Source organism: Ipomoea nil, unplaced genomic scaffold, assembly GCF_001879475.1.
Source record: "Ipomoea nil cultivar Tokyo-kokei standard unplaced genomic scaffold, Asagao_1.1 scaffold0805, whole genome shotgun sequence".
NCBI classification, from domain to species: Eukaryota; Viridiplantae; Streptophyta; class Magnoliopsida; order Solanales; family Convolvulaceae; genus Ipomoea; species Ipomoea nil.
Window position 1 is genome coordinate 3,067,501 of NW_017617233.1, and position 24,135 is coordinate 3,091,635.

Genomic DNA, 24,135 nt, shown 5'->3' on the forward strand with positions numbered 1-24,135 from the left:
GGTGCCTAAGCGAAGAAAAAAACAGCTTTTTTTTGTTAAAGAAGTCAGCACCAAAAACACGACAAAGAATAATGGAACGTATAGAAACAGGATAAAAAGAGAAATAAACAAAGAATTTTCACCCATATTAATAATCTGCAGAAGAAAAAAATAAAAATAATAATAATAAAAAGAAAAAGATTCCCATATTATCAGCCTTATACATAAAAGCAAAGCCTTGCTGACAAACGGTCCTTCACCACCTCATCGTGGCTCGTGTTACGTACCACCGTCTAAAATATCCAATGCACCAAACTTTAACATTAATTATTTGTTTTCAAAAAAACATTAGTTATTTATTTTGTTGGTGCCTGTGTTCTATTGACCAAAACTAGAAAAATAATTGTGTAAAATGAAGCAAATTAAAGAACAAAAATGCAAATAAGGCCTATAGGTTTATGTCTGGGAGGAGTGTACTCACTGAATGTTCCTAGATAAAGATCCTTGTTTCCAGCCACTCTTCCAATCCTAGCTTGCCATCTTCCATGTTGATGATGCCTGCTAAAAGAAAGAAGAAAAAATGGAAACACAAGATTTTAAAGATGTAAAAACTTACATGTTTTGCTAATCCATTTTCTTTGATTAATGGGTTTTTGAGCTTTGGTATAATAATAATTTATTTTAACCAGAGAGACCCGGTCTTGTTATCCTAGCCGTCAAAAGACCTTAAGTAGATAAACTTAACCAGTTTATCTGACTGGTTCAAACCAAGAGGGCCAATACGTCGCTCTCATTGGGAGTCGAAGTTGTAACCTTTTGGTATAATAATTATGTAATTAAGTAATATCAAGACCTTGTTACTCCTCTGTAAATTGAAGCTCCCCTGGAGAAACCACTGCTCTTTCTGGCAAAAAAAAATCAGCAGAAAACATGAATCAGAACATCCAGAAAAGAACCAAAACAAATGAACAAGAGAGAAATCTAAGCTATACCTTCTTAAGTGAGCTACATATTCTTGCCTAGTCATGTTCTTCATATCTTCAAGCTCTTGCTGATAGTTTTCAGACTGCATTCAAACCAGTATTTCACATATTCTTACCTTCCAGAATTCAAAAATGGCAGATAAACATCAATACTACACAGAGGATTCATTCAATGATACCGAAAAGTTTATATGTGTGGAGGGTCCCCAGTATTTGAGTGCAGCTAAATCATATGCCCTTGCTGCCTTTTCTTCATTGTCATAACCCCCTAAAACAGTGAGACTGTGAGACTTATTATAGCACATTAAAAACTACTGATTACTCTCTAATGTGCAGGAAAAAAAATGGAATTTTGACAGTCAGGGAAATCTGTTTTTACCTAGGTAAACTGAAATCATTTGCATCCCCAACAGTGATGATGGAAGAGAAAAAGGGAAACAAAGTTATGTGTTAGTGAAATGAGTAAAATTTATATAAGAAATGTGTAAAAAGTTTTAATGATCATAACCTTGTCTTCCCTTCCTGCTCTGTCCTTCTTTCTTACAACTGTTGTCCCATAAATGAGCTTCATATCTGCCAGTCCACCTGTGCCTGATAGCCATCATTGCAATTTCATAAACTCTATTAGTCAAATAATCCTAAAACATTGCCCGCAAAGGCGAAATCTTTGGCCCCGGGCTCAGCAACCCATTAGGTACGAGGATCATGGCCTGGTGCCCACCAAGACCAGGGTCTGGTGACTTAAACATTTTGACAGCCGGGGATCGACCCTGCATCCTTGGCTAACAATCTGCCACCTAAGAACCAGCTGAGCTATCCGTGTGAGACAAATAATCCTAAAACATTGCCCGTAAAGGCGAAATCTCTTGCACCGGGTTAAGATCATTAGGTACGAGGATCAGGGCTTGGTGACTTCCACATTGTGGAAGTCGGGACTCGACCCTGTATCCTTGCTGAACTAAGAACCAGCTAAACTATCCGTGCGGGCCAAATAATACTAAAATAGAGAAGCAAAGAGGGAGTTTGAAGTAGGTTTTGGATAATCCAACATTCTAACCTGGTGACACCTCTGTACTGTGAGGTTCTTTGGCCAAAGGTGTCAATGGACTTCCTATGAACAATCTGCTTCTGTTCCACCTTTTCAAGCCCTCTCTTCTTGGTCTCCATGGCCATACAGTCTGCAACAGTGGGTGGGATTTGGTGGTGCTGTGTGGGATTCACATTCACATTCACACAGCTTGACTGTGAACCAGGGCTCATGGACAAGCTGAGAGAGTGAAAATCCCCATACCCCATTGCAGTAATAGCCCCAGGCTCTGCATCCATGCACCCCATCATCTTCTGCTGCTCCAATGCAGCATGCCCACCACCTGCACTGTAGCTTCTTGAATCCCAGTTCTTCATCTGGTTATTATCCTCCATGCTTGGCACCTCAAGGCTGCCACATTGATGAGCCTTCCCCTGCCCCTGCTGGTAAATCTCAGGCCCTCTCAGTTCCCCAGTGAAATCTTGGAACTGATGATGATGGTGCCTGGACTTTTGTTGAAGATGGGTGAGGAAATCTTGACTATGGGTGGCCTCATTTTCTGGGTTTTGGTTATGGTAATACATGCTATCCAAGCTAAGAGCCATACCCCCTCCTCCAGTTCTGTCATAGTGATGGGTCCCCATTGCTGCATCCCCAAAGAAGTCCTCCAGTTTTGGGGCCAAACCTTCACAGTAAAAGTCAAAACAGAGAGAAGAAAGCTAAGAAACAAAGAAACAAAGAAAGAAAGATTCCATAACCAAAAAACATTAGTAAAGAAACCTTGTGGGTGTGACCTATTGTTGAAGGCCTCCATTATGCAAAGTGAGCCATCAGACTTTAAAGGCATCACAGACAATGAAGACAAGAATGCTGCATTTTCAGTCTGATCACCTCCATAGTAACAACTCCCCCCAGTGGTGTTATTATAGTTGATGTGAGATGGAGCAGCCTGGGAAAAACTTAGAGGAACTGAAGCAGAAGAAACAGAAGAGGAACCATGGCCATGGCCATGGCTGCCCTCCATGTTATTCATTTGTGGAGACAGTGAAAACCCCAACCAGTTACTATTACCATCATTACTCAGAGAGTTCATTTCTCTATCTATCTTAGAAGAAGAAGAAGAAGATCACAGCAACTCAATCATTGGGACACAATTAAAAAGAGAGAAACAATCATAACCCAACAATCCTTTCTTGTTTGAATTCCCACCATTCTGAAAACTGGTTTATATATCTAAAAACTCACTGAAACAATACATACATACATAGATACATTCTCTCTCTCTCTCTCTCTCTGGAAAGACTTGGAAACAGATCAAAGGGAGTGCCTTTAAAGTAAACAAAAAGAATGAGTTCCAGCAAGCAATGCCGGTCATCATTCCTGCATTCCATAGGGATCTGTGTTTGAGAAAGACATCTTCTTTTGCTTTTCCAATCCACTCCACTACAATATTTGCTCCCCTCCCCTCTCCCTTTTCTTTTCCTTTTCTCTTTTCTGCTGCTCCTGCTTGCAATGTTGTGTATATATAGATTATATATATGCACTAGATATACATATACACTACTGTAGTCTATACTGTGTATGTATTTGCACTTTGCAGCCACTAAACAACAAAACTATGCACTTCCCAAACACCTCTACCAGGGTCCAAATTAAAGCATGTAGAATCAAGAAATGTGGGATGTTTAATCCCCAGAAAAAGAAAGGGAAGGACAAAGACTTATACTACAAATTAAACAACTGTACTACTATGGTTTTTGTGTTCAATGGTGATTCCATTGAATGGTGGCAGACTGGGCAGCTGGGGAGAGAGTGTTCACTGTGTATATACAGACTACATAAATTTCAATTTTTTTTTTTTTTTTAGACATCCTGCTCTTAGTCAAGAAGCACAGTAAAAGTTTCACAAGATATATCAATCAATTAGCTGTTTGGTTTTTTAATTTCTTATTGGGAATTTCATTTCTTGCCCACAGAAAGCGAAATCTCAATAGTTCAATGGTCACCCTGAAAGTCTTGCTCCAGCGGCAAGGTGGGAGTTCAATTCTCACTGAAAATATGTGATGAAGACTCCATTTCTTGATCTTTAGATTTAGATGACAGTCAAGAGGCTTAAGATTAATCTAGCGTAAATTGAGAAATCACTTAACAGGATTCTGAATATAAGGGATAAATTATGGTAACTCATATATCCGGGGGATTATATTTCATATTTTGATCTTTAGATTTGGATGAGAGAAGGTGGTGAGCAGCTAGGTTTCACAATGGCACAAAGACAAACTGTCCATAGTCACTAAACAGGCTGTACTTGAGGCATATATAGGACTGTGTACTGCACCTATTATCCCTTCTTTCAACATGTAGCCACCCATCACCTAATTGACCAAACTAAGTAGGGATTTATTTTTTTTTTTTTCTTTAGAGTTGAAGTTTCAAACAAAGATATAGTTCACACGACGATGATATTATGACCGATAGCAGAAACTTTAACTTAAATTTAACAATTATGAGATTTGAAACAAGTTAGATTGATGCATTATTTCCCCGAGAAAGGACTGAACTTAACAAATCCCAATAATATTGCATGCAAATTTGCATGAAAAGGGAAAAATGGGGACAGATTTTCCAGTGAAAATGATTTGGGTGGTAATGGCAATAAGATGAGAGAAGGTAAGGTGGGAATGTGGGAAGAGAGAGCTGACCCCCTTTTGATTGAAGTAATGATGAGTAAATCCCAGAAGGGGCCAATTTCGTCTTGCCCAAAATAGTGCATTTATGGCCTTATTGAAAAAAAAAGGGGGTTTTGTTTACTATGCTTTGCCCCAGCAAAAACTTGCTTTCTCTCATTCTTTTCCTTTCATTTCATTTATTTATTCATTCTCTCCTCAACCCTTTAATTTGCTTGTGGGAAACAGATTGGGACATGTATCCATACTTTGGCCCTCCAGCCTCCATTACATCTCTTCTTTTGCATGTATATATAGTATAATATATAGATATATATATATAGACATGCTTTAAAACATATATAGGGTCCGGTCAAAGATCCTTTTCTCTGCAATGCTTCTTCCTTCTCGTATTCATTACCATGCAGAATTGTGAATATTATCCGTTACACTTTATGCTATCCATTCAATTAATAATGAAATATGATGATAAAATATTGAGTGTGAAATAATTAGTCTAATAACTCAATTCAACAAACAAAAGTATTAGGCCTAGTTAATTAACTAAGTAGCCCAAATTGAAGCCCCGAATCTAATGGCATGTGTACGTGTCACGCTGCATTATTAGCAGTCATTGATGCTGGGATAATTGAAATATTAATAGTTTGACAATGTGTCTTAGGCATAACATTTTACCCCATCTTACCTATTGAGATGTTATGGAGCAGTAAGCGTGAAGCCATCACTGCAACACAACAAGTAATGCATCACTTGGAACTTTCAACTGGAAAAATAAAAAATATATTATTTATGTACATAAAATATATTATTTGAATACTGAAAGTACATTATTTTATATATTATTCAAATAACGTGTATGTACTTTTAATAAGTATAAAAAAAAAATATTTCATACAATAATAAAGGGAAAAACATTAATACCATGTAGTTTCTTGCGACTTGTCATCGAACGTGGCATTAAGGTGTGCGTGGCGAAAGCCTATAGATTTCAAAATTCAAATCAACTTTGTTTATTTTTTTAATATTTTTAAATAATTAATTTTTTGGAGAGTTAATACCCAAAATAGTCCCTCGACTATGTCGTAATTACCAATTTGGTCCTCGACTATCATTCTTACTCAATTAAGTCATCAACTATACAATTTTTACCCAATTTAGTCCTTTGTCAATTTGACTGTTTGTTGACTGTCAAAAGTGGAAATAAAGTTGTAATTTTACAAGTTTTCTCCTTCCTCCTCATTTAGCAGCGCCAAACCATGTAGCAATAAGCTCCGGTTGGGTTCTAAACCTGTCAGTATCGAAGTAGTGGTTATGCATCGGATAGCCCATGAATTTGATTTCCAACGATTTTTTGACGATCAAAATCTGATCGGAGTGTATTGCTGCATGGTTTGGCGCTGCTAAATGGAGAGGAAGGAGAAATCTTGTAAAATTATAATTTTATCCCGACTTTTGACAGTCAACAAACAGTTAAATTAATACAGAGGACTAAATTGGGTAAGTATTGTATAGTTAAGGACTAAATTGGGTAAGAATTGTATAGTTGAGGACTTAATTGAGTAAAAGTTACATAGTTAAGGACTTAATTGGGTAAGAATGGTAGTTGAGGACCAAATTGGTAATTATGACATAGTCGAGGGACCATTTTGAGTATTAACTCTTTTTTGGATGTTTGATTCTATTTTTAATGTAGTTTCTAAAAAGAAAAAACCCTAATTCTCTTGAAACCTCTCTTTTTATCTTACAAAATCTTGCTTCTTTTTTAGACGTTTCTTCATTTGGTGGCCGCCGGCCTCTGGCCGAAGCTTTGTTTCTTGTCCGGCGGTCTCCTGTTTTGTTTTGTTTTTTTTTTTTTTTTTTTTTTTTTTTTAGTTTCATAATAAAGTCTAGTGCCCATTCAGCCACCAACCCTTCAAGGAAGTTGCGGTAGTTCCAAAGATCTAAAGCTTTAGGATTCCGTCAGATCCGGATAAAGAAGTGGTTTGATTCCCGTGGATCCGTAAAATAAAGTTCAAGAGGTGTACTGTTGCTTCTCTTTTCTTTTGTGTTCTGTTTTTTTCTGTGTTTTTCTCTCGTTTGTGTGACGAGTTTGTTTTCCTCTTGTTTCTTTTGGCGAGTTCTTTTCTTCATAAGTGTGAAACATATAAGTTGGTCATGGCGTATGTGAACTTTATCCTGGGTGACAAAGATGACAATGTAAAAGAACATATGCATCTCAGCTCGATGAATATATTGTTAATGAACGACAGATGGAAAACATATACTCAGGTGGTGTGCAAGACTTTTCAACCAAAGTTAGTCTTGATCGACTACGTTTGATCAATTCTTCAATGATATTAAAGAAGCGTTAAATTCATCTAACAAATTCAGCTTCAAATTTGTGAAACAATTTGCGATTCAAGTTCTTTTGTAGCATTGCTAGGGAAGTTGTTTCTATGTCTGAATTAGACCTAGGGTATTTGATTTTTTTTTTGAGTGTATCATGGCTTTCACTGTCGAACACAATGACTAATTCCCTCACTGAATTGTGTACACCTACACAATGACTAATCCCCTCGTTGAATTGTGTGCACCTCTTTTGGATAGGACAGCTAACCGGGAGATTTAAGGTTACTCCATACTCAAAGTCGAGAATCAAATCCTTATCTTTTATTTATAATGAATGAGTCTCTCCCATTCCATCACAACCTCCAGGATACTGGTATTTGATATAGAACCAAATGCACCCTTACATCTGACTGAAGTAACGTGAAGAGATTATTCTGGTTGTGAGCTGGATTTTTGCTGAAATTTGAAATGCTATCTCTCTCTCTAGTCTCTACCCATTTTGATTTATTAATAATAAAAAAATAGCTTATTAGTCATAAAAGTAGCGGTATGGGCATGGTGCAGCTTGCAGCCTAGATTCCAAAACAGATGTCAAAATCAAGCCTGACAATAATTCCGCCATGCAAAATAAAAGTGGGTACAACACTACTGTATCTATGTATGTATGTTGTTCATAGCAACAACATATCAGAAATGTAACAAGAGAATACAAACAATATAAATATATAATATGCTCTATCTTCGCCACGCTTATAGTACTTTTTTGTATGATCCAATTCCAATTAAGATCATATAAACACCTTCCTCTTCAACTTAAACCTACTGGACATAAACGCATCCCTGCCCCAAACCGGACACCACGACAACAACCTAAACAGCCCCGACATGTGACCAAACTCCACCCGTTTCGGCACCTTCCCACTCAAAACCTGTCCCGCTACGTGCCTCGCTAAAAACCTCGCTTCTGTGGCTTTGCCGCCCTGGGACGCCGTTGCCCGTTCCGCTATCGACTCCGTGAATTCCTTGTACATTTTCCACTCCATGTTCCTTAGTTTCTCCGAAGCGTTGGCCCCGAAATTCGACCGGACCGAGCCGGGGATCACTAGGATTACGTCGATGTCGAAGGGGCGTAACTCGAGCCGCAACGTGTCAGTCATCGCGTGAACCGCGGCCTTGCTGGCGCAATACGCCCCCGCCCACGGCGTCGCCACTTTCCCGACCACACTCCCGATGTTCACGATCTTCCCGCGCCGCCGCGCCGCCATGTGCGGGACCACGTGCTGGGCCACGCGTAACGCCCCCACCGTGTTGATCTCGTAGGCCTTCAGGAACTGGTCGATCGGAATCTCCGCTAACGGCCCGGTGATTCCCACGCCGGCGTTGTTAACCACCACGTCAATTTGACCAAATTTCGACATTATTGTATCAACCGCACACCCCACGCTCTCATCCGACGTCACATCTAACTCCAACGTTTCAATATTATCCGACCGTAAATCCGACAAATCGCTTGTTCTTTGGGAAATGTCGGACGCGAAAACGTGACAATCGTGGTCGGCAAACGCCTTGCAGTATTCGTAACCAATGCCGCCTTTGGCACATCCTGTGACTAAGACCACCCTTTTGCCTGCCGCCATTACTGTCCTCCTTAATTAGCTTAAAGCTCTGATCTTTCGTTTGATTTTCTCATCCATTTTAACTTATGGTAGCTTATAAGTTATAGTAGGACATGTTTGAGACCGTGACATGCATACTTAGGTTGTATTATCCGCCATTAATAATTGTTTTCTTACCTAGTCCCTAGTATTTCTAGGCACGGTTCAGTATATGCTTCGAATCATTCCAGTATATACCATCGCTTTAAGCCGGCTAATTTAATTTCAATAAAATTTTGGAAATTGTTTTCTCTTCATCTCCCTCGCCTACCAATTAAGGTACTCAATCTAGATTAGGAAAGTAAATCCTTTAAACTGTAAGCATTAATTACAAGTTAATCTTGAAAAAGAAATCTTATAAATTACAAGGAAAACGATATTCTAAAACTGAATCAGAATTACTAAATTATACTTTCTATAAGTGAAAAGATGCACCTCTCAGACTGTAATGGATTTAGACCGACCATTTAAGTTCAGATCGAGTGTTGAACCGTCTGTATCCAACCCATTACCCATTTTAACCACGAGGCTAAAGACTAGATTGATGCCGGCAATAATATTTAATGTGGGACGGCCATGTAGACTCCCAGTAGAGTAGTTAGCAAGTACTACACAGTATTACTGGTTCATGCATGCATGCTTTATAGTGTTGTGCACTATTGCTACGACAAAAGTCAAGATCCAGGACAAACAATTCCTTCCCCCTCTGACGATGTTTGTACTTTGGAATAGCACTATAGCAGCAAACATTATACACCAAATCATCAAAAATTATTATTTAGTCATAATTACACAAGTCAAATTTATCTTCTTATTATAAGCCAATTCAAACTAATCTTAAGCCTTCAGAACCTCTGCTCAAGAGCTGCTGAATGATGTAAATCGCGACTTATCTTTTCAGACCCCGGGTTCCACTCATGTACTCTACACACAATAGATTTTCATAGAATCCCATATTGTCGTTGAAACAAGATTTTAAGGTGATTGATAAAGCTAAAGATGGACGAAATTTATCTTACAGTCTTACACTTATGAGACTTACAAACAACACATATACACAAGTATATTAAACATTTAAAAAAATCCAGCAAAAATTAGTGGATGCATGTATATCCAAACATAAAAAATCAATGGTATCTTGGCTGGAGCGTAATTAAAAGTTGAAGGTGATGTGAAGCGACTTGATGCCATTCTGACAAACAGAAATAAATTAGGTGGAAGTAGTTGGAAAACAAAAAAAACAAAAAAAAAAAACCCCAAAGACTAATACTACATTTATTTTCGTTCTTTACATCATATCATTTTTACTTTCTTTACAAATTTGACATGTTCTGATTGATTATAATACTTATATTGTTTAGTATAATCTCAATACATACACTATCTAAAATTCTGAGTCAAGTTTGAAATAAAATAACTAACGTTACTCTATTATAAATTTACCAACCCAAAAGCACTTCCTTTAACTATATGGCCTGAGATATTCAAAGTGATTCTAAAATTTGAACTACTATGAGTTTAATTAAGTTATTTGTGATTTAAGTTTCCTTCCGTTTATGCTAGTATATAATAAACTATGGTTTATAATTATTATTTTTAGATAAATATCTAAAAAGAGTTCTACTTTTTTAGAGTATGATTATGGAATTTGAATTAATAAAGGAAAATGTAGAGAAGAGAGGAGCACTGTACTACTTTAAATTAAAGAAGGGGGAGTGCGATTGGTCAAAGAATTGAGGTGGGTACACAGAATCCAACCAAAATCTAAATAAGATCACACCTTCCCAGCTTGGCAATGGCTTACAGAGAAAGAGGCCAGAAGATAGCAGACTCAACAGAGTATATAAAAAGAAAAATAAAAAAGAAAAAGAAAAAGGAGAATAGGGATGGCAACCAGAGAGTGACCGGTGAATACTGCGGTGCATGCCCTTCTGCATGCCCGGCCTGCTCTACCCAATCACCACCTTACCCCCACCCCCCTCCACCCTTCTTCTGCATTTCATTTATGTCTGCTTCAACCTCTTTCTGTCCTAAGTACCTAAGCTGTCCTTTATCATATGCTTTTGTATATCATTTTATTCTTCTTTAATTTGATACTAGGGTTCGGTACAAGTTTAGAGCGTGTCTCCCGCTTGTAACAATGGTTGAGTATGCATACTATATCACGCACTGATTGTGTGACCGTGTTAGACACAATAAACGGATAAATCAACTGGCTAGTTTTACATAAAATGGGTAGGTGGCGACAATAACATTAAGGGTAGTTTTGCCTTAGACGCTAAGATATGGTTAATTTAGGTATGTCAATTCAGTTAAGTTTGGATAACTTATGTCAGGTCTGGCTAGATTGTATTGATTGTTTAATTTTGACTTTCAGTTTTCATTGTTGCCTTACTAGTAAGGCTTAGGGTTAGGCAGTTTTGTCGTACTTGATGAAATGATACTCTTTACATTTATATTATTGATAGAATACATAGTATGATTTTACTAAATTTATGACACTAGAGATTATTCTTTACAATTAGCAAATCTAATGGAATTAATGTTAATAATAGCAGACAATGAATGATGCACATAAGCATTTTCATATATCAAAATATACTCCCATGAAAAATACAGTAAAAACGTTTCAACGTAACATTATTTCTTTAATTTAAGAATATTCAAAAATACATTTCCTTTAAAAAAAATACACACAAATAAATTTTTTTCGCTTTTCCTGTTACCAATCAACTAGTGGACATACACATCGAAATGTCATTTTCCAACAAATTAATGAATGCACAATTACAAATTACAAAAATGAAATAATGATCAGTAATAAATTGCAATAAACAATTTATATATAGTGAGAATTTAAAAAATTCCATTCACATTAATTGTTGCTCCGGTGAAATTCAAATATGACCATAAAACAGTGGGTCTTCCTCATAGATCAAAACATTAATGGGGTGTTTTGTAGGATAGAAATTGTAATTCCATTTTTACCAAATTCCGTGGAGTTGTAATTCAATAGTTTGGTCGGAGGGAATTGTAATTTCCTCCAACTATTGAATTACAATTCCTATGGTTCCCCCAGATCTGGGTTGCCTTCTCGCCGAAGAAGGTGACCTTGGTGGTTTCTCCGTGACCGCGCGATTGTTCGCCGGTCGCCAGTCACTTTTTTTGTTTGAAATTTTATTTGAGGGTGGCTGAAACCCTAGTGACATGGGATAGCAGGTCATTAAATTATTGATGGTTGTAATTGCACCTTTAAAAATTTGGAATAAGAGTCAAATAGGTCATCGAACTGCACCTGATAATACAATTAGGTCACTGAACCCAAAAAACCAAACAATTGCGTTCCTAAACTAACCAATATCTAACAATTCATCCAATTTGAAGGTTTCTAACAGGTCAACAACCAAATTAATTATTTTTTTAAAAATAAAATTTAAAAATTAATTATTAAAATTAAAAAAAAAAAAAAAAACAGAAACGGCCGGAGACGAAGAGTTTCTTCGTCTCCGGCCGTTTCTGTTTTTTTTTTTTTTTAATTACTTAAATAATTATTTTTAAATTTTATTTATTAAAAAAATAATTAATTTGGGAGGATGACATGTTAACCTGTTGGAAACCTACAAATTGGAAGATTTGTTTGAAATTGGTTAGTTTAGGGACCCGATTGTTTGATTTTTTAGGTTCAGTGGCCTAATTACATTATCTTGTGCAGTTTGATGGCCTATTTGACCCTTATTCCTAAAAATTTTAGAATGTTAATTGACTTTTCAACTAAAATTCGAGAACTTAATTGATATTTTCCCCAACATAACAAGAATCTTCATAATATTTAGTCTGTGCATTACATTTAGGTGAATTACTAGTTACTTAAAAGATTAGAGTTAGAATAACGATATGATGATTTTACAAATTTTGATAACAATAAAACAAAATTTCACGTCACCTCATAACAAATAAAAAGTGAAAATTCTCAAAGAAATGAAAGAAAGTCAAAATTAGAGAGGACCAAAATAGCATGTTAAAGCATCCCAAGGCAATCTGTTCAGTAATGGAAAGTATTGAATACCGAGAATTAAGTTCCCAAGAAGAATACGAATCCTTTTGACGTTCCCGTTCCTACACCAACACCATATTGACGTCGAGGAGGCTTCGAAACACTTGTCTAAAACCGCCGACGAGAAGATTTCATACTTTCAATTCTGTTAGATAACGATAGCGACAAGGTTGAAATCGATCGCAGCAACGGCGCCGTTCACCACCGTGTCCTGCCACACACGATCCCCTTCCTCCACCGTAACGGTCCCCCCCCCCCCCCCCCCTTTTATTTTAGTTAGTCTTTAAATAAATTTCACATGGCATCCCATGAGCGATGTAGAAACCTAAAAAATAGATACATGTAATGTACTCCAATCCGTAGTTCAGAGAGTATCTGCGGGTTCCCAGGTATCAATAATACAAATCACAACTCAATTTTGTTAAAAAAAAAAAAAACAATATAACATGATATTATAACAACTAAAGCAATTGTCTTGAAAGGAATTATGCATAGATTTCCGGCCATTGGTTCACAAATCCAACACAATATTATAACAACTAAAACATGCATTCCTTTCCCTAATTTTTTTTTTTTAAACAAAAAAAAAAAAAAAAAACATACATTCCTTTAAAATGAATCACCCGCGCTTACAGCAACCTTGGCAAGAAGTTCCCCATCAATTTCATCTTGGGTTTGCACTTCACCATTAGTAACGCTTTCGCCATCAATTTCATCTTGTATTTCATCAATTTCCTCAGCCATATTGCCATTTTGTTCTTCTACTTTTAGAGGGGGTGGTCGGATGACAACAGGTCGACTAGGAGGTGGTCGGATGACAATAGGTCGGCTAGGAGGTGGTCCGATAGCAACAGGTTGGCTATTGGCAAGGGGTGGTCCGATAACAACAGGTTGACTATTGGCAAGGGGTGGTCCGGTAACAAGAAGTGGGTTAGGGTTATTTAAATGTTGCCAATTCCCACCATTATAGTAGCCAGGAAAATAACTATTATAACAAAATTCACTGGTAGGCACTGGGATATAATAAGGAACATAGTTTACTGAGTACGGGTTACCATAAGGGTAGTTAGTAGTAGTAGGGAAAATTGGGAAAGTCATGTTACCACCACAAGTTAAGGGGAGGGAATTCGTCATACCATTACTGAGGCCAACTTTTGGCTTAACCTCTGCAACCTTGACCTCCACCATCTTATTCTTCATATGCTGAAAACGTATTCTCAATGCAGTTTTCGCAGCTTCCTCGGATTCAAAGGTGACAAACCCAAACCCCCTCGGACGTCTAATCTCGGCATGTTCCACAGTACCAAATTTCTCAAAGTGTTCCTTCAATTCCTCGTCTGTGGAGTCTGGCGGTACACCCCCTACAAAAATCTTCTTAACACGAGTTTCCCCTTCTCTCGAACCCTTGGGTTTAGCCACCTTCACTTCCACCTACGACAACATTATATTGAACAAACTACAAATTATTAACCAAATATTTTTAAGGTTATAAATAATATAAAAACATAAAACAAACCAATTGAGCTAGAGATAGCATTATATTATTAGGGTTTTTAAAATTAGAAGTTTCTAAAAATTAGGGTTTTTTTAATCCTAAAGGAAAAATTATGCGATTAAAGCAAGACAAAATAAGTCTAACGCATAATTTAAGACCTAAATCAATCACATACTAGGAATATAATCTCAGACGCTCAACCACAACTTTTACAATTCAATAATATTCAATTTATATCTAGCATTAAAAATTAAAATACATTGTATGGTGCTTAGCAGGGTTGGCTAAGGTATTCAGAGATTAGGATGTGGGATGCTGGAATGGAAGATTTATTCCACCTTTTTTCGTCACAAAAAATATGTGTATATGAATTGATAACACTTCAAGTATAGCAACAATCTAATGATAAACTAAAGACAAAAAAAAAAAAAAAAAAAAAAAAAAAAAAAAAACTTGTCGAGTTAAATTGTGAAAAAATTAAATCAGAAAACGCAAATAATAATAACCTTTTTTCCGAGGATGACATGGGTATCACTCAAGACATGTTCAACAACAGAGTTGTCTGTGAACGCGATAAAACCAAAACCTCTGTCCAAACCAGTGATTCGGTCTCTAATGGTCTCGGAACTTCTGATCTCTCCATATTTACTAAAGTAATCTCTTAGGGTTTGTTCGTTAGTGCCGTGTGACAGTCCTCCTACGAAAAGCTTAATTTGCTGCTCCATCAGAGAAAACAAAGAGAAAAGTCGACGACAAGAATTACGCGACGACGAGAGAAGACGAGAATTCGACGACGAGAGACGATGAGAATTCGACGACGAGAGACGAGAATACGTAAGTTTTCTGTTTTTCTATCCAAACTCCACAGAGATTTAGGAAGGTTGTAGTAAAAATAATATTCATGTCCAGAAAATAGAAAATATATAATACATCGGAGGATTATGATATATAACAGAATTAGGATTGTATTACGATTCTATTAAGTATCCTAAGTGAACTGGACTCCAAGTAATCTAATTCCAATGGGATTTAGATTAAAAATAAAAAATAAAAAATTCCCCCTATTCAAATTAAATTTGTTAATCAGATCCGATTCTTAATTCATTAAATTTACTAAATTTTGGGTGATTCTAAATTAAGATTTTAGAAATTTAAAATTATACTAATAATCCAAGCATTAATTAATTCTACGGTTTGAATTAAATGCAACTCCTGCATACATTGTTATTATTATATTATTATATTATTATTATGAAATAAGGGTCAAATAGGCCGCTCAAACTGTGCACCAAATTGCAATTAGGCTATCGAACTAAAAAAGAATGCAATTGGGTCCCTAAACAACGCAAACTAATGCAATTCAATCCAAAATGACTTGTTACCTGGAAACATAGGTTACCAAATTCAAAAATATTTTTTTAATAATTTCAAATAAAATAATAATTATAATTTATAATTACAAAAAAAAAAAAAAAAAAAAAAAAAAAAAAAAAAAAAAACTCCTTCGTCTCTGGCGGAGACGAATGGCAGGGTTCGTCTTGTGTCGTCTCCCCGGCTATAGAGACAGCCTGAGACGACACACCTTCGTCTCAGGCCATCTCCCAATTGCATATAATGTGCACATAGCGGTGCTATGAGACCTAGCATGAGAGGTTTAAAACTTGTAACTAATGTGTAATATATTTTTATGAATCTATAAAAAGTAAACTTATAGAATATGTAATAGGATGCAGAAGTAATACGTGGATCAAACACAAACATGATCAAGTTGACAATGTAACACAATATAATATGTATAATAACATGCTCAGATTTGCTGTATACTTACATATCTCCTTTGTATATGGACAGTGTTTTCAAGATATTTACATGAAAGCTAATATGTATGGAAACTGAACAAAGTTTATGCTATAACTCTGCAGGAGATTGACATTCATTATGATCGCGTAACAGGAAGTTTGCAGCAGGCATTAAAGACGTCGTCTAAGGGGGCGTGATCGCCAGTCCCTTCATCCTTCCGCGCATACAACAATTGCTTCCCTTTAAACACAAGCATTCCTCCCTGGAAAAAACACGCGCGGTTAGGTACCTCCACTACTGGAAATTATAGAATTTCCGCCCACCTGAAGTAATCTTATATCAAGTCGAAAGCAAAAAGTGATCGGAAATAGCAACAAAGGTTTTACCGGATACCAAAAGTGATCGGAACAAGGCTTTCGACCTGATTTAAGATCATTTTCAGGTTGTCAGAAATTCCGTAATTCCAGCAGTGCTCACGGCATAGACTTCAATAGCGGGCGGGAGGGAAGGAAGGAGGGAGTGAGATAGAGAGATCAAACCTGTTGCAAGACACTGCTTCTGTCATCCGGGGTGGCAGCAATGGTGTAGTTCTTATTAGCTTCTCGCAATTCTTTGAATCTGGAAAATACTTTGGTCTGCACGTACCCCACATTATTGGCAAGAAAAAGAAACCTTGTAAACGCTAAGAAGATTAACATTTTCAAGAAGATTTTCATTGCTAATAAGAAGTTCAATGCAAAATTACACTGGCTGGGTTGAAAAAGGTGCGGCCAAGTCCATAGTACAAGCCTAGAACATCATAAGCCTACCATGGGAGATAAGAATCATGAGAAATTACATATCATTGAAAGCAAAAAACAAAATATCCAGGAAGAGGCAAAAGATTTTACCTTACGGTCAGGATCAGCATACAGAGAATCCAATGGAAAAGGTAACTGGCCACAAATAAGATTAACAAAAATAAATAAATAAATCAGATGATACTCCTACAACATAATGCAGAACAAGCTTATGTTATTCCAAACATCTTTTATGGAGTGTTCACAATTTGAAGTCACTTTTAAATTTAGGCTATTTCATATTTTTATCTACTTGTTCGGGCAACCCAGCCAAGTTAGCAAGACTACTAACTTGGTAACTACACGGTTAAAGTACACCTTCAGGTAGTAGCTGTGGGCTACCCTAGTCACTCAACAAAACACAATGCAGAACAAGATGATCTATTCATAGTAACATGATAACATCTTTATCAGTAATAAGATTTATTGTTTAGATATTATCTCAGTTTATGAACTTTTGAGTTGTGAAAAACTCTAAAGAAGAACAACAATACAAGCAAAATACACAAAAAACAGTATAATTGCAGAAGAGAAGTACCCTTTCAGCAAGAATTTGAGCTTTCTTAGGCTCGCCTACACCGACAGCGATTAGCTTGGCACCGACAGAATCAAATCTGAATTTAGAATCTCTCAGTGTTGATGCGAGTTCCCAGCTGATAATTCATATATCACACTAAATTTAGCTACCAGTCATTTCAAAACATATCATCCAGAAATTAAAACAATCAATTCAAATCTGGATTTAGAATCTCTCAGTGTTTGATGCAAGTTCCCAGCTGATAATTCATATATCACACTAAATTTAGCTACCAGTCATTTCAAAACATATTATCCAGAAATTAAAACAATCAATTCAAATCTGGATTTAGAATCTCTCAGTGTTGATCCAAGTTCCCATCTGATAATTCATATATCACACTAAATTTAGCTACCAGTCATTTCAAAACATATTATCCAGAAATTAAAACAATCAATTCAAATCTGGATTTAGAATCTCTCAGTGTTGATGCAAGTTCCCAGCTGATAATTCATATATCACACTAAATTTAGCTACCAGTCATTTCAAAACATATTATCCATAAATTAAAACAATCAATTCAAAAAAGATGTATTAATTACCAGCAAACACACCCAAAATGCCGCAGAAGTGCTACAACAGCCACTCCCTGAAAGCAAAAACATTTAAACTATATATATATATGAAGAGTTTAAATGAACTTTTAGAATTCATGAAACAGAAAAGTCATTTCACCTCTTGTTGATCCCACAGTTGCTTAAACTTGACGGGCTCACCCGTAGCACGAAATATACTGACTTCTCCAAGAACATCGCTGATATCTTCGGAGAAAACAGCGGGAGAATTAGACGACGATTTAGCAGAAATTGGAGTTGATTTCCGAAAATGAAGAGCGGGATGGGAAATCCGAGTGGATGAAAGCGAAGAACAACGAGGCAGCTGAAACATTTGAGTGCTCGGAGAAGAACATGACAGCGTTCTGGGAGAAGGAGATATTATCATCGCCATTGCCATCGCCATTGCAGCTAACTGTCGTCAGAGATTTCAGGAGAGATGAATGGCAACCGTCAACCGACTACCCTGTGGCAGGAGAAGTGTGGGCTTTGCAAACCGAAGTCGTAATCCATGACCTATGGGCCTTATTGGGTTATGCTACCAAAAAAAAAAAAGAATAAGGGTCATATTGATCCTTAAGTATATAACAAAGTGTAATCGTTTAAAAAAAAGAAAAAAGTGTAATTAAAATTTTGTCTATATGTACAGCTCAATTGGTAATAAGGGTGAAGTTTAAAAAAAACGTCGACCAAAGATTGAGTCTCACCAATGATAGTGAGGGAGTAACCTCTCAAAGTGAGGGGTACCTTTTAGGTAAAAGTATAATTAAAATTTAATTAATTTATTTGAGCTATAATAACATGTTGCTCTTGACTTCTTAAGTCACCTATCACGTAGGATGTCACAAAGTATAATACTTTTTAGAAATTATATATTTCTTTAATAAAAATTAAAATAATTATATTAATTTATTTTTAAAAAAAAATAACCACAACAATTTGCCACGGACGAAGAAGTTTGGCGGGCTTCTCCTTCCAACCTAGCATGGTTGTCGTCTATGGGAACTTGGTTGCCATGGACTCCGTCATTTTGGACTCGTGTCCACAATGTATCCACAACATAATTTGCGGTATTATTCTTAATGTGGCGAGAGAATGTATAAAGTTCAAGAATTCAGTTGAGTTATGAGTCGCTTAGATTATTTATTTTAACAATACTCCAAACTTAACATATAAAATTATAAATTCACCTATCAAGTGTGATCCAAACTCGAGCTAACTTTTTATCTATTCACCTAAGTTGCATACTTGCATATGGAGTTATTTATCACTCATCAACTCCAAACAAACATGCAACTATGCAACATGATGTACCATGTGTGAACTTTAGAACATCATTTTCAGTATATAAATATAAATATATAATAAAATGTAATGCTTTTGACCCCCGACAAATAAAATAATAATAATAAGCTAAAATAAAATTTTGATTTAATAATAATATTGTCACGTGATCGGGAGATGGACCCCCACTAATCAAGTTACCAAGAGTCAAGAGAGAATAATTGAAGTTGGCTACTAGCTTACATCCCAATTTTTATGCATAACAATAAAAGAAAAAAAGGTGAAACTTTGTTGTACTTTCTAATTAATATTTTTTTTATGAATCCTTTAATTTGTTTTTATATATTTGAATTTATAACGTATCGATTTATTGTTTAATGTATAATATATAATTAAGCCTATCATTAAAATGCATTTGCATATCTGTATTTCTTCAACACATACAGTAATTTAATGTATAAGTAGATGTCTTGTGACAAAATTAATTGTGAATTTCATATATAAATTTAACTTAAAAAAAAAAAAGTTATACGATTTCTTATGTGGTAGATTTCGACATTAAATCTCATTACTTTCATTTCGGGTAAACTGTATTAAAAATAAAAATATTATTAATTTTACTTGACTTTCATTTTGAATAAGAGGCTAGTTACAAAATTAATGTCCCAAAAGAGATGACTAAATGAATATAGCATAATTCTTTATCTAAAAGTCATGCGTTTGATTCTTATCAATACTCTATTAATCGAGTCGCTCAAATTCTTTTTAGTGCAGTTTTTTTTTTTTTTTTTTGGTTTGTAAACTATTATTCATGAATGATATTACCTAGTCCTCGTAACCCAAAAAAAAATATTATTATTAATTTTGCTTAATGCTTATAATTGACAAATCTATTAGTGCAAGCTATGCCACAAGATTTTCATTACAAAATGTTCAACTTGTGATCTGATGGGATCATTATTATCATTTTAGATGAAATGTCACTACAAAATGTTCAACTTTGTTAACATTTCAAATGAAATGTCACAGGTTTGAGTCTCATTCTAATTAAGAATGTTAGTATAATCATGTTAAACAGATATTATGAATAATATGTTAGATTGTATTAAAAAAAAAAATGTTGAAGTTGTATTGTAGCACATGTTTGCTTTATTAGGGAAAACAAAAGTCGATACCTTTGGTCCAACATGTCCGAGACCGGCGATACGTGGAGATAGCCTCTTTGTTCTTTGGTACTTGGTAGCGTACTCTTCAGATTGGAGCTACCTAGCTAGTCTTATCACTTCTCTTCCCCAAATTGCACTCTGTGTTTCCCCTCTGATTCACATACCCACCACGGCTAATCATGCCATTTCTCACTCTCTGACCAAGTGCGCCTGTTCTCTCTGAGTTTTGCTATAATAATGGCAATGACAATGAACTCATGCTCTGTGGAGGCTTCATAGATCGTTGGCTCTTCAAGAATGGATTTTGGGTTGGTGGGCATGGAGGGAATGGTGGGTGGCGGCGACCCATCAGGCGGCGGAGGAGGAGACCACGGATCTGGGAAGATCAAGCAAGAGAGATCTGGGTTGGGTGAAGAAACCTGGAGGCTTTCTAAGGCCCCCAGAACTTGTTCTTCTGAGGAGGACTTAAATGGTGTTAATCCCACTAGCTTGTTGCTGAGATCTGGGGATAATAATGGGCGTGGCCACACCACTATGCTTAGTTTCTCTTCCTCTTCCAAGTCTGAAGAAATCCCCTTTCTTTCTGTTAATGGGGAAGATTCATCTGCAAGCATTTCTATCCCATTTTTTCAATCTCAGCCCAAACAGGGACTCCCTTCTGGCAATGTTTCAGGTATTCAGAAACTTACAATGTTCATCTTCTGTTTTTATATAGATATTTGAAAAGGGGGTTTGTGACACAAAAAAAAGATGAATTTGTTGTTTTTTTCCTCAATGGAATCTCATGAAAACTGCAGATAGATGACATGAGTCTTTCCAAGTCTTTCCAAGTCTTGTCAAGAAATACAAAGTAAAAAAAAGTTTTAAAAAAGACTGAATATTAACATATTACCAAGAAAGAGAACTAAAGGATGATAGATTTTAGCCTTATGGATAGAGAGTGATTCAATATTGAATATGTATGCCACTAAGCAGAGAAAGACTTATTGATTGAATGTGAGAATGGGGAGAATGTTCTCTTCTCCTTTAACTGTTTTGGTCAACCTAACATGTTTGCACAATTTCATCTTACCTACTTATTATTGCAGATAGTGACTTTATATGTCTTCTTTACTTTGGCATTGTGGATTGTTGTTTCTTTTTATGATCTCCGCGTTTCTCACTAAACTTTATACCTTTCTTTTTTGCGCCCCCTTCAGTTTATGCCCCGGGAGGGGTGAACGAGGCCACACGCGGTGGCTTTTCATTGTTCAGAGGTCCATTCACTCCTTCTCAGTGGATGGAGCTGGAGCATCAGGCCTTGATCTACAAGCACCTTGTGACAAATGTCCCAATTCCTTCGAGCCTGCTAGTTTCGCTTAAGAAATCTCTGAGCCCATATACTTTTTCCGGTTTATCTTCGAGACCTTATGCCTCCAATTGTAAGTCATCTCTCCAAACTAACTAGTTAGGTTCTCTAAAGGGAGCATATACTATAGACAATTGCTGGAAATGTGTTTTTATCCTTGTTCGTATAGTTATATTGGCTATGTTTGGCAAATCTAGCTGAAAAGGTACTGAAAGCTGAAAAGCTATAAGCTAGAAGCTAAACAGGTAGCTGAAAGCTGAAAAGCTATAAGCTAGAAGCTGAAAAGGTAACTGAAAGCTGAGAAGCTATAAGCTAGAAGTTGAAAACTGAAGAGTTGTTTGTATTGTTATATTGTCTACAAAGTGTTTTTTGGGTACATATTTGCTTATTTATATCTCTAATATGCTTCATATATCCTGCATATCCATAATCCCTCGGTATTTAGTTTAATCAGATTGGTTGAGTTGATTTTGCTTGGTTTACTCTCTAGCTTTTCATTTTTTGTTGGCTTTCTATTGTATGCAGGGGGTTGGGGTCCTTTCCATCTTGGTTTTGCTGGCAACACCGATCCCGAACCGGGTAGGTGTCGTCGAACAGATGGAAAGAAATGGCGGTGTTCTAGAGATGCTGTTCCCGATCAGAAGTACTGTGAAAGGCACATCAACAGAGGCCGCCATCGTTCAAGAAAGCCTGTGGAAGGCCAGACTGGCCGTGCTGCTTCTGGAACCGCCGCCTCCAAGGCGGTTCCGGTGGTTGCTTCTTCTTCCTCGTCAGCACCCGTGATACCCAGTGGCGGCGGGGCGTCCAACAGCTTTAGCGCTGTGCAGCACCAATTCAAAAGCATGCAGCAATGCCCCGCCAATCCGTCCACTGACCATCTCACCAGCAATAGGTAAATACGCCTTTTTAAAATGTCACCTTTTCGATACAACTTCACATATTGAAATTGAAATGCAAAAGTAGAATCTGGGAATGCCCTTTTACCTTTTCTTGTTTTTAAAGAGCCAATTGTTTCGTCATTGCTTTAGTGAAAAGCAATTAGCCCTAGAAGAAACATAGCTCGAGATTCCTTCCCTAGGAAGACTTCCTTTTTCTTTTTCCTTTACATTATAATAAGAAATCTTTTCTGACAAATATGTTATTTTCCTTAATTGGTAGAACACAAGGGCTCTCTGTGATATCTCCTAGCATGAATTTGAAGTCCAAGGACTCGGCAATCTCCATTCAGAAGCAGCAGAACCCTTTGGAAGAATCCTCCGCTCGCTCAGAGTTTGGATTTCTCTCGTCAGATTCACTTCTCAATCTTTCGCAAAAGTCCCATGTAAATTCTAAAAACTCCGGTACTCTCGATTTCAATTGCCACGTAACGAACGAGCAACATCCAGTTCACCATTTCACCGATATCTGGACCAAGGAACAGTCGGGCTGCGATTCTGTTTCCTGGCCAGAACTGAAACCAGACTGGACTCAGCTCTCAATGTCCTCCATCCCCATGACTGCCTCGAATTTTTCATCATCCTCGAGCTCCCCTAGGCAAGAGAATACGTCGAACTGGTTACCAGTCTCGTGGGGGAACTCGATGGGCGGTCCATTAGGTGAGGCCTTGAATAGTACTTCGGGTGGCAGTGCTGGAAGTGGCAAGAACTCGTCTAATCTGAACCTAATGACAGAAGCATGGGACAGTAATCCACATTTGGGATCGCCCCCGCCTGCTGACCTGCAAAAATCTGATCTTTGTCTAACTCTCAAACAGCAGTTCGGGGGGAAGCAGTCCCAAGATGACAAGAAGACAACAGCAGCTCTCGAGGATGGCATGGGGGACGAGGTGATTGGCTCGAACCTAGTAAGTTCCGTGTATTCAATCAACGTTTGTCTGTAATCGTGTCTGGAAACTGATAGCCATGGAGAGTTGATGGAAGGTGGTGACTTGAAGAAGAGTATAGACTCTCCCTGGATTTAAGTTCTTGAGAATTTATTATTTCCCTGCTGTCTTTCCTTTTAATATGTATGTGTTCTGCGTTGTTTTTGAAGCAGACTTTCCAGATTAACTTCATCTATATTTGTTTTATTGTTGTTATCGTACTCCGACATTGTTTCCCAGAATTTACATTAAATGTTTGTTTCATGTTTTCCCAGAACTCACACTCAACCCTCCTTCAACTCTGTTCTTCTCCCATCACTATCTTCCTAAATCATAGTCTCTGCATTCTGCTCACTGATTCAGTAGACAGTATTTGAGAGAAGAATAGTCTGAATAATTTGTCTTAGCTTATTTGAAACCCAAATTATTGCTTATAGAGGTGATTAAAAACTTTCTTATAAGAAAGTGTATCTGATTTTGAATTTGTATTTTCCCTAA

General features: G+C 36.8%; 5 protein-coding genes across 7 annotated transcripts in view; 1 reads left to right on the forward strand and 4 right to left on the reverse strand.

Moving 5' to 3' along the window:
• Positions 1 to 3,454, reverse strand: part of LOC109177868 (AP2-like ethylene-responsive transcription factor ANT) — a 4,174-nt gene extending 720 nt beyond the window's left edge. Inside the window, exons 1-9 of one of the 2 annotated variants that reach the window (XM_019327343.1) lie at positions 2,770 to 3,454; positions 2,020 to 2,674; positions 1,471 to 1,553; positions 1,342 to 1,350; positions 1,142 to 1,230; positions 972 to 1,045; positions 833 to 883; positions 461 to 540; positions 1 to 5 (exon numbers count right to left, since the gene is read on the reverse strand). The exon at positions 1 to 5 is cut by the window's left edge and continues 720 nt beyond it. In XM_019327343.1, the coding sequence (XP_019182888.1) occupies positions 1 to 5; positions 461 to 540; positions 833 to 883; positions 972 to 1,045; positions 1,142 to 1,230; positions 1,342 to 1,350; positions 1,471 to 1,553; positions 2,020 to 2,674; positions 2,770 to 3,082 (1,359 nt within the window). In that variant the 5' untranslated portion in view covers positions 3,083 to 3,454. The remainder of the gene's footprint in view (positions 6 to 460; positions 541 to 832; positions 884 to 971; positions 1,046 to 1,141; positions 1,231 to 1,341; positions 1,351 to 1,470; positions 1,554 to 2,019; positions 2,675 to 2,769) is intronic. The other variant, XM_019327344.1, reaches the window with a different exon arrangement.
• Positions 3,455 to 7,749: 4,295 nt separating this feature from the next.
• On the reverse strand, positions 7,750 to 8,641 carry LOC109177575 (3-oxoacyl-[acyl-carrier-protein] reductase FabG-like). The gene has a single exon (XM_019326960.1). It carries the CDS (start codon positions 8,639 to 8,641, stop codon positions 7,793 to 7,795), a length of 849 nt encoding a protein of 282 aa, XP_019182505.1. The 3' UTR covers positions 7,750 to 7,792.
• Positions 8,642 to 13,322: 4,681 nt separating this feature from the next.
• LOC109177576 (RNA-binding protein Musashi homolog 2-like) lies at positions 13,323 to 14,933 on the reverse strand. The gene is made up of 2 exons (XM_019326961.1): positions 14,715 to 14,933; positions 13,323 to 14,144 (listed from the first exon to the last, which is right to left on the reverse strand). Exons 1-2 carry the CDS (start codon positions 14,931 to 14,933, stop codon positions 13,323 to 13,325), a joined length of 1,041 nt encoding a protein of 346 aa, XP_019182506.1.
• Positions 14,934 to 15,952: 1,019 nt separating this feature from the next.
• LOC109177871 (thioredoxin-like protein AAED1, chloroplastic) lies at positions 15,953 to 18,477 on the reverse strand. The gene is made up of 7 exons (XM_019327348.1): positions 18,100 to 18,477; positions 17,967 to 18,013; positions 17,386 to 17,500; positions 16,899 to 16,943; positions 16,754 to 16,813; positions 16,548 to 16,643; positions 15,953 to 16,270 (listed from the first exon to the last, which is right to left on the reverse strand). Exons 1-7 carry the CDS (start codon positions 18,382 to 18,384, stop codon positions 16,145 to 16,147), a joined length of 774 nt encoding a protein of 257 aa, XP_019182893.1. The 5' UTR covers positions 18,385 to 18,477; the 3' UTR covers positions 15,953 to 16,144.
• A 1,952-nt stretch (positions 18,478 to 20,429) lies between these two features.
• On the forward strand, positions 20,430 to 23,918 carry LOC109177869 (growth-regulating factor 2-like). Of its 2 annotated transcripts, none has more exons than XM_019327346.1 (4): positions 20,430 to 21,089; positions 21,628 to 21,849; positions 22,302 to 22,668; positions 22,935 to 23,918. In XM_019327346.1, exons 1-4 carry the CDS (start codon positions 20,726 to 20,728, stop codon positions 23,653 to 23,655), a joined length of 1,674 nt encoding a protein of 557 aa, XP_019182891.1. In that variant the 5' UTR covers positions 20,430 to 20,725; the 3' UTR covers positions 23,656 to 23,918. The 2 variants fall into 2 exon arrangements, with proteins under 2 accessions (XP_019182891.1, XP_019182890.1); XM_019327345.1 differs by having other exon boundaries at positions 20,431 to 21,101.
• Positions 23,919 to 24,135: the final 217 nt, after the last annotated feature.

Coding starts and splice junctions, on each gene's coding strand:
- LOC109177575 (XM_019326960.1), bottom strand. CDS start 8,641: ATGGCGGCAGGCAAAAGGGTGGTCTTAGTCACAGGATGTGCCAAAGGC.
- LOC109177869 (XM_019327345.1), top strand. CDS start 20,726: ATGGATTTTGGGTTGGTGGGCATGGAGGGAATGGTGGGTGGCGGCGAC. Junction 21,102..21,627: donor CCCTTCTGGCAATGTTTCAG/GTATTCAGAAAC, acceptor CGCCCCCTTCAG/TTTATGCCCCGGGAGGGGTG. Junction 22,669..22,934: donor GACCATCTCACCAGCAATAG/GTAAATACGCCT, acceptor CTTAATTGGTAG/AACACAAGGGCTCTCTGTGA.
- LOC109177871 (XM_019327348.1), bottom strand. CDS start 18,384: ATGGCGATGGCAATGGCGATGATAATATCTCCTTCTCCCAGAACGCTG. Junction 17,501..17,966: donor CATTTTGGGTGTGTTTGCTG/GTAATTAATACA, acceptor ATGAATTATCAG/CTGGGAACTCGCATCAACAC. Junction 16,944..17,385: donor CTCAAATTCTTGCTGAAAGG/GTACTTCTCTTC, acceptor ATTTGTGGCCAG/TTACCTTTTCCATTGGATTC.
- LOC109177576 (XM_019326961.1), bottom strand. CDS start 14,933: ATGGAGCAGCAAATTAAGCTTTTCGTAGGAGGACTGTCACACGGCACT. Junction 14,145..14,714: donor ATGTCATCCTCGGAAAAAAG/GTTATTATTATT, acceptor ATGTTGTCGTAG/GTGGAAGTGAAGGTGGCTAA.